The following is a 14716-nucleotide window of genomic DNA, read 5'->3' as shown; positions in this document are numbered from 1 at the left end:
TGATACACTATATTAATTGATATAGTAGTTGTAATATAATTTTTGTTATTTCTTTCCGTGGAATTAATTTTAACATAAAATATCTACTGTTTTCAGAAATTCTATTTCCTTTTCAAATTTTCTAACAATTTAAGACTGCCCTTTTATGCCTTCGACACTATATGATTATATTATATAATAAAATAAAAAATAATGTTAAATTTAAGTATATTATTTACATAAACTAAAATGCTATAAACATTGATGTATATGCATTTTATTTATTTATATACATCACTGTTCTGACCAACGCTCACTCACTGCCGCTCGCTTGCACATAACCTATTTACATTTTAAAACGTATTTATGCATTGGTCAGAACAGTTAACACTCTGCAATGAATCTATTTAAAAATGTCATTTATTAAAATTTATTGTATTAATAAATTTGACCCCTGCTTTTTTGAATTTTACTAAAACTTCTCAAACTAGTAATTTAAAATTCTTGTAGAAATGTATCTTTATTCAGAATTTATTATTAAAAATTTATTTAACGACGACAAAACTTAAATAAAATATATGGCCGAAAATATTGTTGTTATTACCAACAGTAGCTTCTAGGCAGCTTCCTCTAGCGTCTTGCCGGTCTTTTATTTGTTAATTTCGATCGGCCTCAATCATGGGAGAGGATAAAGGTATTATTTCTCTTTCATTAGGCGTAAATGTTAAGCAGAGTTAATTTTTGTTCTAATTTTATTGGACTCCGACATTAAGACGCTCATGTAAAAGCTTGCGGCGTTAGCGTTCAACTGTCACCGATGCTAAATCATTTTTTTTATGTAATTCTCTCGGATTTGAAAATTCGTTGATTCGTTGATGTTTAGGAGACAATTTCTAACGTGACGTACAATCCTACTGTATTACGGAAGTCAAGATTCGCAAAAATAATAATTATCTGTGAACATGGTTGACTTTCATTTTTATCAGGGTCGACTTATTATGATAGATGGGTTTAAATATTAAACATTATATTGGTTATCCACTCCCCCAGTCGAAGGCTGTAAGAAATTACTTTTACCATGGGTTATGGCATGCTTTTTTTACATTATTTTTACACTCTGTGTCCTGGTAGTTCTACGGTGGAACCACCATTTCAAAAAATATTCTAGCGGACTGATATGTTTTGGAAAGAACCACCGTATTAATTCAGTTATTAGTGACATCTGTGATGAATTACAAAAAATACTTTATAACTATTTTATTAAATTCGTCATTCTTTTAACAAATCAAATCCTGTCAACAGTGCAAGTGTATCAGCAGAGAAAGAAATTCAGTTATTTCTGTTAGTTTTAATTATGGCAGGTATGTTTCTTTTATATATTAATAAACATTTATGTATTTTTTTTAATTTAAATGTATTTTTAACCACTTTTTGATGTTGGTTCCACATGGTACTACTAGGAGTCGACTATAGTTTTTTCTTTTTTTACTAACTGAACGTTTCCTGATTTTAAAACTAGAAGTATTAGATGAATTTCCTCTAGACCTTGAATCCATGGCATCAGAGGATGAAGATGGAAATTTGTGTACCGTTTTCAGTACATCAAATTAAATGTACAAAGAAAATAGTGATAATGAGATTACGTTAGCTTCACAAGTATAAATCGAACAATTTGTGGGGAGGAAATTCAATATATTGTACTCAACAATTACCTTACACGAATAACTGATTCAAAGCTATCAGAAAATGTAGTTTCGTCCACAGACATATTTTTATGTTTATTCACAAATAATTTGCTTGAGAAAATTGTGTTGGAAACAAATATATATGCTTTTCAAAAAAATTAAGGCAAGAAATGAATTGTTTTTTAATTATAAATTTGTTGATGGGAATAAAAAAATTGCCCAGTTATAAATATTATTGGTCTTCAGAAACTGAGCTCCGAGATCTATACATATTGTTCCTTATGTCTCGTGATAGATTCGGTTGGCTTCTTGGAAACATTAATTTGAATGACAATTCGTCACTATTTAAACGTAAAAACTATTTCTTGTGACGTGGTGGTCTCACCGCGGAACCACCAATTTTATCTTAAAATAAATATGGTGAAAAATAAATAAAACTTATTTTGTATTTTCTACACTTTATTACGACCAGAACACAAAAAAAAATTAATAAAAAAAATATTGCCGTTCGCAAAGGGTTAACTTGAATTATTCAAAATGGTATTTTTTTTCAATATAATCAGACATGTGTTTTTAATTAAACAAAGTATCTTCAACAAATATAGCTATATATCAGTCAATATTGTTCTCATGATTAGTCATGTTTCATCAACTACTAAGTACACAAGACTGAAATCAAAGTATAAATCAACGATCTGTGTTAATAATTGGGAACTATTATCACAGCTTACAATTAATAAATGTCTACGTACAACATAGATTGATTTTATTTTAACACTTAACCGGCGGGTGGGGTTGTATTAACCGATTTCGTCCACTGGCGGTAACAGGCGGGACGGGTAATAACTACCTTTTACGATTTCTGACGTTTAACGACGGGTCCAGTTGTTTCTACCTGTAAACACTAAAGTGTTTTGTGATGACATATATGAATGAAGGTTTGTACTACAAGAAAAAAAATATTTCAAGGCGAAAATATTTTTATTGTCGTCACAACTTCTCATGTGGGGGACAATCAAAGAACTCTTTGCATCAACAAGCTAAAGTAATAAAACACGATCGTAAATTACTTTTAAAGCGTGACAAAGCTTGGCATAACAAATTTAGCCCATGGAAGACCAAAATATAATTTACATATGATAATTCACATAGTTCATTTTATTTAAATAATTAATTATTATCTATTTTTTAAACTAGAGATATAATAAAGTAGAATAAAGCAAATTTTATGATATTAATTATTATTTTATGCAACCCACAGATTGAAAACCATTGATAAAATAATTTTAACATATGAACCAATACAATGCAGAACATTTGATAAATTTTTGTTTTTTAATTCCGTTTAATTCAAATGTTATCATATATTTTTGTTATAAATCTGTGTTGCGTAAAGTTCTCGCGAAACAGCCCATTTTTACAGATAACGCGGGAAAAAAAACGACCCGCCGGTTAAGTGTTAATTGTTCATCACAATTTTCATCCGAGAGATTAGGAAAACTTAACATTTGATGATCGATCGATCCGATAAAAATTAATTTCGATCTCAGATGCGATAGAAATTGAAAAATACCAAGGTTTATATGGGATTCAAATCCAGGTCTTTCAGGTATTAAGTCACCAACTTCATCACATTGTGTTAGTTTAGTCATATTGGTGGAGATTGTTAGTCAGATCATCCGATACATCTATATAATAAATTCCATATGATCGAAATAGTCTAGATGAGCAACATGCCAATATAATACATGTCCCTGTGCTCATAACAAATAAAAGGATCAAACTACTGAATGTTTAAAAATTTCATTTGACAATTTTCCAATATGTAGGCAGAGATTCCCATGAGTAAAATACTGAATAAAAAAACACTGTCATTAATTTATTACTTGTGTTGAGAATATTAAGGGTGAACTCAATAAATGCATGTTACAAGATAATCAAAGTGGTTTAGAATATTAGTGCATAACTATTATCTATTACTTTGTATTTAGAGATGTATTCTGAAATGACATTTTATTGTATTATTCTTCGAGATTGGAGGATATGTTATTATGAAATAATAAAACATGATGCTTTGTTGAGTTTGCCTTTAATATTATAGATGCAAGAACATTTTAACTTTAATTTCTGTCGAAAGTGAGATACAATATGCTCTTATAAATTAATATAATAACATTTCAGGAGCAACTATACTTTTCTATAAGAACCACATATATAATATATGGCATGAATGTATTAAATTACATAATTACCTAATTCTTGTCATATGTATGTGTTTTGACATTGGCTTTTTCTATTGAAGTTGAGTTGAGAATGATAAAAATGTTTTATTTCCTAAATTTGTTTGAGAAAAAATATAAGAATATTTGAGGTTATGCATGGTTTTCATAAAAATATCGATAGTTATTTCTTTTGAATTTAAGAAATTGTTCAAATACGGTCACCGATAGAAGCCATTACTTAATAATTTAGCTGTTGTTATAAAGATAATGAAATTTATTGAAAAAAATAACCTATTTATAATGGGTTGATTTACTGGAAAGTGTGTAATTGTTTCTTCTTCTTGTGTTTATTTTATTCATGTAACAATTATATTTTTAGAGCGTCGCAGGAGGTCGAGGTCGCGCGAACACAAGAGAACTCGCTCCCGCAGTAGAGACCGTCGTGAAAGGAAGAGGAGTCGTTCCCGTTCGCCCAGCGGTCGCAACACTCGCTCCCGTAGAAGGAAGGCATCTCTGTATTGGGATGTGCCACCTCCAGGCTTCGAACACATTACTCCGCTTCAGTATAAAGCCATGCAAGCCGCTGGACAAATTCCCGCTAATATAGTCGCCGACACGCCGCAAGCCGCCGTTCCCGTCGTCGGCTCTACGATCACTCGACAAGCCAGAAGGTAATTTAAATTGTTAATTTTAATCAATGCGTTTGAAGTTTAATTCTCGTATTTGTTTAGGTTGTATGTCGGCAATATACCGTTTGGAGTCACTGAAGAAGAGACTATGGAGTTCTTCAATCAACAAATGCATCTTTCCGGTTTGGCGCAAGCTGCCGGCAATCCTGTGTTGGCCTGTCAAATTAATCTCGACAAGAATTTCGCTTTTATTGAGTTCAGGTATTTTTGTGTTTGAAACGATATTTTATTTTTTACAGTTTTAGAATATTACAGTAGCGTGCAAAAAAACGCATCATCATATTTCATATATAATTAAAGATATGATACATTTTTATTAAATGTATATTTTTTTGTGGTTACTGAGTATCCACACAAAAAATGTGTAGAAACTGTTTTTTAAATGTGCTTTAATTTAATAATTTTGCATTTCTGTTAATAGATCTATTGACGAAACTACGCAGGCTATGGCTTTTGATGGTATAAATTTCAAAGGACAGAGTCTCAAAATACGTCGTCCTCATGATTATCAACCTATGCCAGGCACAGAAAATCCTTCTATAAATGTTCCTGGTAAATATTTATGTTCATTTCTACAAAATATTTATACTATACTGGTGTATATGAAATGTCGCACGTTTACCTAAGATGTTATTAAAGAGATTTAAATATAATCTCTTCGATGTTGACCTCGTTTAACCACTTCCCGGTCACAGTACTTTTTTAAAAATTATTCGAAAATTTCTTGCATGGATCCACCTTTTCCTATGCAGCGGTATAAAAATATGCGGCTGTTGTAAAAATTTAAAAAATATTCCTACAAATTTAATTTTTAACAAAAATAGGCTATGATAATTTTCTCGATAAATTTGCTGATTTTTGAGGTGAGGATACACAAAATGCAAATTTCCGAGTTAATTCTGGCAATACTGTGAAAGGGTCAAACGAAGCATTTTTTTAAGTTATATTTTGTGATCTCATTTTGGTTTGAAACATATATTAAGTATATGTGTGATTATCACATATGTTTGGTAGCTACTGAAGGTCTGCACGGTCTGACTAAATTTCAAGCATAGTAAGGTCCAAGATTAATGCCATATCAGTCCTAGGTGTTACTGGCTAGCACAAATAAAAAAAAGATTAACAAAAAATCAGATTTTGTTTGTACCTTGATATTTGAAGGATGATTTTATCATTGTTTTTAACCTAATCTTATAAACCATTATACGACGTTTCATATGCACCTAACTAAAATATTGTTTTGTTAACATTTCTTTTGTGTTTTTTACAGCTGGTGTAATAAGCACAGTGGTACCGGATTCACCTCACAAAATATTCATCGGCGGGCTACCCAATTATCTTAACGAGGATCAGGTATTTATTCCGGCAGGATTGAATAAAAATGTAGTAAATTTGAAATTTCAGATGATCTTGATATAAAAATAAATTCTAGATCGGATTTAAAAGACTGTTGACAAGTCGTGGTTGTTTTCGTAGGTCACGGTTTTAGTGAAAAGAAAAGCTTTTACAGAAATGCAAGGTCAATTCCTTTCACATTGGATCTTTTGACACTCCGTCAATTTTCAGATGCTAGCATCGAGCACGACGATATGAAAATCGTCTTATTATTAGAAAAAAATGTTTTTCTTAAATTCTAGCATAAACGGGGTGACCTTTTTTTAGCTCGACATTGCAAAATATTTCTCTACCTTTACAGCATAGGTCATCCAAGCGTAGCGAGACGGTTGAAGCCTTGTGGCCATTGTTTTCAGGGTTTTTATTTCAGGGCCGAATTTTTTTCTCCCCCCCCATTTTCTTCATTTCAGGCCTTCAAAACAGGGTTTTTTATTATTATAATTTTTTTAGCTAGGGAGTAAGCTCGTATTGTTGAAACGCCGGAGCAATTTGCCATAGGCAATGAGACAAATTTCAAAATGGACCATCGGACCGTTTTGTTTTCGGTTTTTTCGTACAAGAAATTAACTGATTCCGTGTGCTTTCTGCCCTCCCTAGCTTAGATTCGGCAATATCGTGGCCCGTGTAATGTCACTCATTCTCACGTAAACAGCTAAGTTCTGAATGAGGTGAATGAGCTAAACAACGGACGACAAGGCAAGTTTGACAATTTCAATTCATTAATAAAGCGTTTTTCACAGGTATTGAAAGCTTTCATTACGCTAATCGAAACGGATAAATTGAATCGTAAATTTTTATTATTTGTCAATGGGCGACAGTAGTTTTAAAACGGGGATTGATGCGTGCCCTTGTCTTGGCTTGATCTTGAAGGTCTATTTTTTGTTTTCCAAATTATTATTAAGAAAACTAATTACTTTTCTTAAAATTGACGATTTTTCTCAACTGTGTTTGTTGTTTGATGTAATTAGGAATCTATTCTACTTATAATATTAGGTTGTTGCATAAATTCTGTTTCTTAAATTAGCATTGTCCTTGTTGAAAAATCAACGAAAAGCTAACCTAACTGGCAATAAATAATTTATAACCGATAATAATTTTTTATATTAAGGCAACAAATTAAATGGTTAGAATTTAAATCAACTTTGGGTCAGAATAAAAATCAAATCTTACTTAGCATTTTATTAACATCCTGGACATAATTATATTATTCAGGGTCAGAAAAAATATCAAATGGTTAGAACAAAAATAACACACGGTCAGAATAAAAATAACGAATGTTCATAATTATATTTTTCAGGGTCAGCATGAATATAAAATGATTAGAATAAAAATAGAGGACGGTCATGTGAATTAAATAATTATAACATTTATAAATATAAATAGGCAATAAATTATTTATTTTAGAAATATTTTATAAACTATCTCACGCACCAAAACTGTTAGACAAGTTAGGTTTGAACGAGTGAACGTTGGTCCGAACATGAACACACCACCCCACGAATAACTCAATGAATTATTAAATTGTATGTAGGACACGAAGGTATTGACGAATAAAGCGGGAATAACTACAGGGCAGTGATGGAGAGCACGCTTGGCTTGTTACGTTGACATCTGACAATGTTGCGAGCCTAACCAAACAAGTTGGCCCCAAAACACATTGATAATGACCATGTTTTATTATGATGGCCACCTGTCAAAATAAAATTGGCCTTGAGGTTAAAATATAGATTATATATAAATACTGACTATTCTTTATTAATACCGACCAATGAACTAATGAATACTGATTAAAAAAAATGATTCTCACCATTTTTAAAAATAATTCTTACCATTTAATATAAATTCTGACCGGTCCAATTTAAATTCTAGCCATTTAATATAGATTCCGACCATCTAATATTTATTCTGGCCGTTAAATACGAGCCTTAGAAAGCTGACCCGGAAAATACGAGCCTTATATTAATAGGTTCGCAGACAGTTGTGATTTCTTAGAGCTAATGATGTTAACACTCATCTTAGTTTGATTATGGAAATTCTTTTGAAGAAAATTATATTTTCGAACTCCAAATTATTTGAAAGGTAATAATCATTATTATATATACAAATATAGAAAATGATCACCAAGAAAATAAAAATGGTTCAATCGACAGCTATGACTGTCATTTTTTAATTGAGGGAGACCATTTTGATAGCTTTAACCATCATATTTGCGAAAGTTTTAACACATTGAATACTGCAAATTATTGCTAGAAAACAGACGTGCTGCAGGATTTATTTGTAATGATTAGAATATGAACTTTTTTTTAAATTATTATAAATTTTTAAGAAGACAATTTAAATGAATGTATAAAATAATTATTGTTCCATAAAACGAATTGCTTGTGCTTTACTGTTGGACAGATTAGGTGCGAGCGAGCATGGTCGGAACAGTGAACACCTTATGAATAACTCTCTGTAATGAATCCTTTTCCGAATAAGAAATCCGAAGATTTACATGAATGCACAAACGATTCGTTTTATGGAACAGAGTATTTATTTAAATGCACATATCTCTTAAAATAATTAATAAAGTTAAATTGCACCCAATTTTTAGTCAAATTTGAAATGTAAATTTTTAATGATTTTTTTTTGTATTCTCAAATCATTTTTGTATGGTAAAATCAGTAAACGCCTAACTGGATTGTGTAAAAATATATTTGTTTAAAAGAATGTTGGTAGCTGCTGACCTACTTTAAATAAGTCAAGACCATTTCAGGGTCATATATTAGCAACAAAGCTTCTGAAGATCTTTAACCGTTCTAATGCCACACGCCTCATGCGAGGCTCAGTCGCTATACGCTCGTAATGGCAAGCACCGCATACGATGCATATACAGAATCTGTTACTTATGCAACGAAATAATATGATAGGTAGTACTATTTAAGTATATAGTCATCTATGGAAAAACCTTTAAAATTATTACTGCTTCTAAAATTAATGTATTTCTTTTCAACGTCGCCAGGGTTGCCACTAGCCGTAAACGTAATTTTTAATAACAAATTATAATTGGTGTAGAACTAGTCCAGCGATGGCCAAACCGTGCCTCGTGGGCCACAAGTGGTCCAGTTGAAAGTTTTGATTGGCCCTTTTGAAGTTTTGAAATTTCTAAATATTTTACATTTTCATACCGATCGACACCAAAAAATTATCATGTAATTAAAAATAAACGTTGAAAAGATTTAAAAAAATAATAAAATATTATATCTTAATTGTAAGCTGTTTATTTATTTTAAATATAAACTACCATATTATTATTAAGTTGTTAAATATTTATGTGTGGCTCTTCAAAGACATGCATTATTTTATTTGGCCCACCAAGCGATTTCAGTTGACCACCACTGAACTAGACTATTTTTGTTTTTAACCCTTTCACCGTGAATGGCTTCTATAGGTGTCATTAAGAAAATCGCCAGTACCTAATGGACACCTAAATGTGCCATAAACCTTTGGGCCTAATGATATAGTTATTTCATATAATTTAAGGCTGTAAATCACTTGAATTTATTTAACTATAATATTTAAAAAAATATGGCATGAATAGGTCACATCGAATTTCGAAATTGCGCGCAAAAATATCAGCCGCGATGAAAGGGTTAAAGGCTAAAACAAAGTCAGTTTGGGCTGTCTCCAGTTTGCACCTTTGTAATATGATACTTCTTGATCAAATTTCACATGTTAGATGATAGGGTGACATGCAAAAATGGCGAAAATTTTTTTAATATTCTCATATTGCTGGTTTATATTTTATAAAAAATATGTATTTTGTGATAACTCTAGCACTTTGATTTTTAACAGCTGCAAATGGTGTCCAAATGCACTGCAAACAGCACCGAGGGCTCTTTTTGGATTATAAGTCCCTTACAAGTCATTAACACTTGACATATATATTTTTAACTCTAAAAATAGCTGGCATTTAGGGGCCTGCATTAAAATTATATCGTGGCACGAAAACAGTCAAAGTAAAGTATAGTGACAGGATGTGGGTAATAAAAAAGGGACTCGAAATGCGTTTATTAGCCATAGATACAAAGAAGAGGATTTTGATTTTTAAATTATTTTAGTTAATATGTTATTAGAGACATCTTAAGCTAAAGGGATAAATAAATATGTTACAGTAAATACGCAGTTTAACATGTGTGTTGTTGTTCAAATTGGAATGACGAAATGCATAAATTTGCGCATATGGTATTTAATGTGTTAAATAAAGTAAACTCAATCTGAGAAACACTAGTGAACTCAATCTTTTTTGATGTACTTGACAGAATGACAGATATGTACATTTATACACATCGAGTCAAATATAGTTAGTTAAGATTGACATAATCGCACTGCAAATATGCTAGTGCTGAAATCAAAACACCCTCGAAACCATTGGTTTGATTATATTGATCATTTTTATATGCTTTTTGCTTGTATTTTTATAAATTTTCTTATTTTCTGTAAAATTGTGTCACATGTGGATATTTCTGTTAATGATTTTGTTGATACTTAATTAAACCTATTTATATAGTTAATAGAATAGTGTCTGTCAAGTAATTTTGGTTACCATATAGGTAAATATAGATAATAATAATAATAATAATACAAAAAGCTGTTACCAAATAGTAGGTTAACATAAATTTTTTCACATGTTTTAAAATTATAGAAGTGCCAGTTTTATGGCATTTTTAAAATGAAAAGTTATTAGAAGTTATGCGATAACCTATTATTATATACATCTGATTTTAATATATTCTGTGATGTGTTTAGATTAATATTTGAAATTACATACATATTTATTAGCATCATTTATATTAAAATAAAGAATTTATTTTGTAGGTGAAAGAGTTGTTAATGTCGTTCGGTCAGCTGAAGGCATTTAATTTAGTTAAAGATTCGTCTACTGGTTTGAGTAAAGGATACGCTTTTGCCGAATACGTTGATATAACTATGACAGATCAGGTACTTTGAAATATATTTATTTATTGTTTAACAATCAGTATAACAAGATATTTGGTTTTAATTTTAGGCTATTGCGGGATTAAACGGCATGCAGCTTGGCGATAAGAAGTTGATTGTGCAAAGAGCTAGCGTCGGAGCCAAGAATTCATCGATCGGTTAATATTGCATTTTTAAACTATATTCTTAGATTGTAGGTCTAATTATTATTTTTTCTTAGCCATGTTAGTAGCGGGAGCGACTCCTGTTCAGCTACAAGTTCCAGGATTGTCATTAGGAAGCGCCGGACCTGCCACTGAAGTCCTCTGTCTGTTGAACATGGTCACTCCGGAGGAATTGAAAGATGAAGATGAATACGAAGATATTTTGGAAGACATCAGGTTTGTTTTATAAATTAATTATATATTTGTGATTGATTTAATATAAATATTTTTCGATATTTAGGGAGGAGTGTAGTAAATATGGTAATGTGCGCAGTATTGAGATTCCTCGTCCGATCGAAGGCATAGAAGTACCCGGTTGCGGAAAGGTATTGTTTTTACCGTGTATTACGTGGATGATTTTATTTTTAAATTTACTGATTTATTATTTTTTCAGGTGTTTGTTGAATTCAACTCTGTTGGTGAGTGCCAGAAGGCGCAGCAGACCCTCACCGGTCGTAAGTTCAGTCATCGCGTGGTAGTCACTTCATACTTCGATCCAGATAAATATCACAGGCGTGAATTTTAGATTATACTAAATATACTGTATATAAGTTTTTCTCGATTATCTCGAATACGTATTGTTTGCCTTCTCAGGTTTAATATTTAGATTTAATTGCTCGCAATGATGATACAGTCGGAACTATGGAATTAATGTTGATCAATGACAGTTTTTTAATATTTATTTTAAATTTCTCTAGATTATTAGTTGACTGTATGTTCTTTAATATGTAATAGAATGTTTTTTTTACAAATATGTTTGCATATACGTATATAAAAATGTATTTTTTATTTTGTCTTATACATACTTAACCATTCATATATTTATGAAAATGCTTGAACCTTTTCTAATTAAGCCTATCGAATGTTATGAAGACATTAAATGTTTTAAATTTCAATAATAATAAAAAATAATCAAGTGTAACAAATGTTTATTTGTTAAGCCCCTTCGACACTTATACACATATTTTTTATAATTCAATCGATTACATTATGACTATTAAATAACATTGTGTATTTTTTGTGTATTGTATTAATAAACATACATACTTATATATAAACTTTCATTTTAATTTAAAATTGTAAAAAAGTAATTACATTTAAATCATGATAAGAGGACCCATTTATATGTGTCCCTTGTTAACTTGATCGAAATGTTTATGGATCATTCTGTAAAGCTGGTTGATAAGCCATTCGTCCTGATTCAGAATCGGTCAATACTGCCTTTCTCATAACTGCGTAAAGAATTCCACCGGCTACTAGCATGCATATTCCAACAATCACGGATACTGCCCAAGCGGGCACAGCACTTGCACCTGAAATATTTTTTATTGTATTACACTTAAAATTTATTATGAAGTAGAACATCTTAACTTACGATAATGTTGCTTTGTCAAAGCTTTACGTCCTCTTAAAATTTTCCTTCTAGCCTCCGTCTCTTGTACCAAAACACTGATGACCACTAAAATTTTCAAAATGTTTAAATTGCTCTGAAATTTGTATTAAACTTTGTATGAAACATAATTACCGAGGATAACGGCCAAGTAGAACAGAAAAGATCTGCGTGCTGCCATTTTTGTTTTACTTCGTATAAATTGTGCCGTATATGAGTTCTAAACAGAATAATATAATTGTAATCTTATCTACTTAGCTGTTGAGATAAGAACATCATTGATAAACCATTTCTGGTTGGTTGATTTTTCGTATATTGAATATATGTACCAGTTATTTATATGTATTTATAAGATAACTCATTTCAATTTGCTAAAAATATCAAATCGACTTTAATTTGGTACTAAATACGTATTTTTCATAAACTTAAATTAATAAGACAAAAATGCTCTTATCTGTTGATTTAATGATAAGATAGTATGACGAAGTGGATGGGTGTGGACGATTACAAATTACTGGATCAACAAGTTACTCACTGGCTTAATAATAAAAGTGTATGATATCTTTTGTATTTATATTATAAAGTAGTCATCCTGCATTTTAAAATATGTGAAATTTATGATTATGAATTGGAAAAAGAAGTAACATATTGTCTAGACTGCTTTCTTGAATTATTTAATAAAAATATAATTTCACTGTTTTTAAATCAGAATGTAAGTTTAATCTATAAAAATATGTTTATGTTTCCAAGAATTTTGTTGAAATTTCACAAGCTAGCAATCGGTATAATTTTTTTGAATTTTTTAAAATAATATTTTTATAAATAGTAAAAATTCAGGCATTTTTTTCATCAGTTGTTGAAGATTGAAAATTTATGTGATGTATGGAATCGATATCAGATAAGTAAACTTCCATGATTTCTTTACTATTTGTTCAGTAATGTATATTTTCATAAGTAAAGTCTAAATACATTTTCACCAGTAGATGTATATTTCTACTAGTGAAAATATTATTTAACTGACAGTCACTAGTGAAATTATATGCTGCTCTAAAATGTCTTTGAAATTCAATTTGGCAGTTGTGAAACGTCTATTTGCTGTTCAAACCCAAACAAAACCGAACGAAAAAGGTTTTAAAACTAATAATAGTTTTAGAATTTTTATTAGGTCAAGTCTAAAGTACAAACTAAGGATAATAAGTGGAAGAAGAAGTACAGATAGACGTCGCATCTCGCATATCGCTCTATAGTTTGTCTGCACTTGCATATTACACTATATTTTAAAAATATGACAGCTATTCTCACCTATATTTCTACAGACTTCCGATATGAGAGTATGGTTAAAGTATATTTAAACCGAATTTTGGTCAATAGGAGAGCGCAAAAACAATTATCACTTTTCAGTAGTCAAAAGTTCACGCCAAAAGCAATACAATCGCGTCGGCGCCATTGCAGTGTGAACACTCATAACCGAGCGCTCCCACCGGGACGGCGATGGCACGATTTCAAAAGAAATAAGAAGTCAAAATTCGATTTAGATATGCTTCATTCAATTCTTACTTATCGTAAGTCGTAATATTGTTGTAAAAACTCTTGATATGAACATTAGATAACCGAGCGACGGCACTATTTTATTGCTTTCGACGTGGATTTTAAATAGACACACCCCCTTGAATTTGGCCAGAAAAATACTCACATCTATATACTTTGAGAAGATAAAGCCAAGCGCTGGTGAGTCCCACGCACCTTACCAGCGGAAAGGGTTAAGACAATTATAGGTATGTGTTCTAGATAGGTAGTTTATGAAATTGTGTGTTAATCCTTTAGGATCCATATAAACTCTAAATAATAGTTTAACATTCTATACTTCTAATGCATTTTATTATTTACTTTCCAAAACATTATGTAGCACATTGTCTACAAAGCATATTTTTTATCAATGGGTAGTAAAGTTCAAATCCTAAAATAAATCTGAACAGCTGTTGCCTTTTCTCTCTGGCAAACAAATACACTAATAAAAGTTGAAATTGTAAGTAGATATATTTTTTAAATACATCTATTTAGGATAAAATTTAGGATATCGAAACAATATGTTCCTAATATATCTGTATTACATATAATAGAAAGTAGATCAATTTATCAACACCGAATATCGTATTTGATATTCAAAAAGCCAGAC

At 30.8% G+C, this 14716-nt stretch overlaps 2 protein-coding genes across 4 annotated transcripts; one reads left to right on the top strand and one right to left on the bottom strand.

The window, feature by feature from the left end:
- The first annotated feature begins 575 nt into the window (after positions 1–575).
- Positions 576–12202, top strand: LOC148237668 (splicing factor U2AF 50 kDa subunit-like). 2 transcript variants are annotated; one of them, XR_015812618.1, is made up of 11 exons: positions 576–673; positions 4266–4557; positions 4618–4776; positions 4997–5127; positions 5846–5928; positions 6568–6666; positions 10828–10950; positions 11018–11105; positions 11168–11327; positions 11392–11476; positions 11545–12202. XR_015812618.1 is itself a non-coding variant. In XM_088205228.1 (10 exons), the coding sequence occupies exons 1-10, from the start codon at positions 658–660 to the stop codon at positions 11674–11676; spliced, it is 1269 nt and encodes a 422-aa protein (XP_088061354.1). In that variant the 5' UTR covers positions 576–657; the 3' UTR covers positions 11677–12202. The 2 variants fall into 2 exon arrangements, 1 of the variants encoding a protein (XP_088061354.1); XM_088205228.1 differs by lacking the exon at positions 6568–6666.
- hoka (membrane protein hoka) lies at positions 12063–14380 on the bottom strand. Of its 2 annotated transcripts, XM_088205230.1 has the most exons (4): positions 14234–14380; positions 12676–12760; positions 12526–12609; positions 12063–12463 (listed from the first exon to the last, which is right to left on the bottom strand). In XM_088205230.1, the coding sequence occupies exons 2-4, from the start codon at positions 12719–12721 to the stop codon at positions 12306–12308; spliced, it is 288 nt and encodes a 95-aa protein (XP_088061356.1). In that variant the 5' UTR covers positions 12722–12760; positions 14234–14380; the 3' UTR covers positions 12063–12305. The 2 variants fall into 2 exon arrangements, with proteins under 2 accessions (XP_088061356.1, XP_088061355.1); XM_088205229.1 differs by lacking the exon at positions 14234–14380 and having other exon boundaries at positions 12676–12778.
- Positions 14381–14716: the final 336 nt, after the last annotated feature.

This window comes from Plectrocnemia conspersa, unplaced genomic scaffold (assembly GCF_051122295.1).
Source record: "Plectrocnemia conspersa isolate PC_06_02 unplaced genomic scaffold, ASM5112229v1 ptg000002l, whole genome shotgun sequence".
NCBI lineage: Eukaryota > Metazoa > Arthropoda > Insecta > Trichoptera > Polycentropodidae > Plectrocnemia > Plectrocnemia conspersa.
The sequence above is the reverse complement of the archived record's forward strand: the minus strand, read 5'-3'. Positions and strand labels throughout refer to the sequence as shown.